The following is a 2,250-nucleotide window of genomic DNA, read 5'->3' as shown; positions in this document are numbered from 1 at the left end:
CCAACCCCCACCCCCAAACACACACACAAACACCACCTCCAACCCCCACCCCCAAACACACACACAAACACCACCTCTAACCCCCACCCCAAACACACACACAAACACCACAGCTCAGCATGGGCCCCCAGTGTCAGCGGGTCTAGCACAAGGACAAACCAGAATGCAACAAACCATACACTGGGAGCATCCGGGCTGCTGACCGTCCCCCGACTCTTCCATCACGTCCTTGTGATCGCTTCTGCCAAGAGAGTGCACGGAGCAGTTACAGGGAAGCTCAGCAAAGGGCCATCTTTCCACGAGGCTCTTCACCCAAGAAGTAGAGTTAGGGTCCTCTCACCTCTCCTTTGCATCGAGAAAAGCTTTAGCAAATGGGTTGTATTTAATCTTAAGAGCTGTGATCTGAAAAACAAAGTACATTTTCAAGTATATTGCCCATTCACCAAAAGATTTGACAGCAACAAATTGGAAAATGTTAAAAAAAATTTAAATCTAGTTACAACTTCTTTTCCAGATATATATTTTTTTTCTATTTGGCTCCAAAGTGGCTGAGAATTGCAACGAAAAACAGTTTCTGGGTAGAATTTACAGTAAGTTTAGTAAGCCCCTACTACACTCCATGTATGTCAAGGAGAATGGCTCAAAGCATCTCCCTGGGGTCTCCAGGCTAGCGCCTGTGGTCACACACTTTCTCTGCTTTGGGGTGAGAGGCTTCCGGAGCAGGAATCTACTCAGCGTTTGTATCTGGTTGAGTGTCTTTCTCTCCTTCCAGGAGACAACAAGGGGACACGCTGGAGACATTCTTTCAGCATTTCACCTAAATGCCTCATGCATCTTTGCTCTCCCAGCGTCTAGTGGATGGGTGCGGCTTTTATATAACTACGAGAAGTAAAAGGGGAAAGGTGGGTGGGGAGGACGGTTTTTCTAACCTTTCTCCCCTCAGCCTCCATTTCCATCCCACTAAACTAGAAAATACAACTGTTACCCAGGGGTCCCCATCTCCAGACTCCCAAGCCAAGAGGGCTCCCTCCTGCCCTCCCTCTTCTCCCACTTCTCTTCCTCCCGGGCCTCTCTCACCTCCTCGTTCTGATATGCGGTCACAGCTATGAACTGCGTCTCGGGAAAGCAGTGGCTAGTGATCATGCGCTGCGGGCCTCCGACCCTCACTATGTGGATCCGGGGTTCATACTTATGCAAAGAGTTCAACATGATCTGTGGAGGACAGAGGAAATGGCAGTCACAGCCCAAGTCCTGTCTGAAGACAACAACAACCAAAAGCCTTCTCTCATGCTGAGACACACCCAAGAGGCAGAAAGAACGTCTGTCCTGTCAAGGGATCCTCTGGGATGATAACCCATGATCTCCAAACTGACTTGGAGAGGGGAGGCGGGGTGCTGTGTGCCACTGAAGCCCGGGAATGCACACACAGCCACCACGGTCTGCCTGGCAGAGAAGGCGATGAAGCCCCGGAGGTGCGGTAGCAAGCATGAGTCCCTGGGTTCAAATCCCAGTACTACTAAAAAAGAAAAAAATGGTGGAACTGGTCACCAGTGGCTCTCAGTTTGAAGCGGGGGCAGTTATATCCATGAGCCTCATATCTCTAATCAGCCACCAAAAATATCAGAAGTAGAACACCAGCCTTGAGTGAAAAGGTTTGGGGACAGTGTCCAGGCCAGTTAATAGTTATGTGTATATATATATGCATATGCACATATGTCGCAAACTTACTCCACAGGTTTTAATGTGACTGTTTTGCCCCCTGACTGAGGCCAGACAGGAGAGCTCCAGGCCTGCACTCAGTCTTCAGGGCTTCTGTTGTGCCAGCCCTGGTGTGATCCTCATCAGCCCAACATAAACAGCGCTGAAGACTTAATGGGGAGGGCTGCGCAGCCCAGGGCCGCCCTGTCCGCGCCCGCCCTGCCCGCGCCCGCGCGCACCTGGCCCCCTCCGTTGAGCTTGTTGGTGAGCTTGACTTTGCTGAAGGAGACGGGCGTCTTCATCCAGTGCGCCCCGAAGTTGGGCGAGTCGGGGTGGATGTAGACGCAGCTGGGCGCCTGCGGCTCGGGCTTGCCGCCCGGCACCCACTCCCCGTTCACGTACTTCCAGCGGTGGTTGTCGGCCGCCACGAAGTCCAGCAGGAAAGAGTACATGGCGTTGGGGTCCAGGCCCGACACGCTCACCTTCAGCACCGGGAACATCCTCCTGGAAGAGGGGGCGCGGCGGGAGGACCTCGGGTGCGGCCGGGCGGGG

At 53.1% G+C, this 2,250-nt stretch overlaps 1 protein-coding gene across 2 annotated transcripts in view; it reads right to left on the bottom strand.

Annotated features, from left to right (window-relative positions):
* The window catches only part of T (T brachyury transcription factor), an 8,198-nt gene that overhangs the window by 5,609 nt on the left and 339 nt on the right, over positions 1-2,250 (bottom strand). For both annotated transcript variants that reach the window (XM_013024547.1, XM_013024548.1), the window contains exons 2-5: positions 1,938-2,202; positions 1,078-1,212; positions 341-402; positions 180-241 (exon numbers count right to left, since the gene is read on the bottom strand). In XM_013024547.1, the coding sequence (XP_012880001.1) occupies positions 180-241; positions 341-402; positions 1,078-1,212; positions 1,938-2,202 (524 nt within the window). The remainder of the gene's footprint in view (positions 1-179; positions 242-340; positions 403-1,077; positions 1,213-1,937; positions 2,203-2,250) is intronic.

The sequence above is a fragment of the Dipodomys ordii genome, unplaced genomic scaffold (assembly GCF_000151885.1).
Source record: "Dipodomys ordii isolate 6190 unplaced genomic scaffold, Dord_2.0 Scaffold77, whole genome shotgun sequence".
In the NCBI taxonomy this organism is placed as follows: domain Eukaryota; kingdom Metazoa; phylum Chordata; class Mammalia; order Rodentia; family Heteromyidae; genus Dipodomys; species Dipodomys ordii.
Note: the sequence above shows the minus strand (reverse complement) of the source record. Positions and strands in the feature narration are given on the sequence as shown.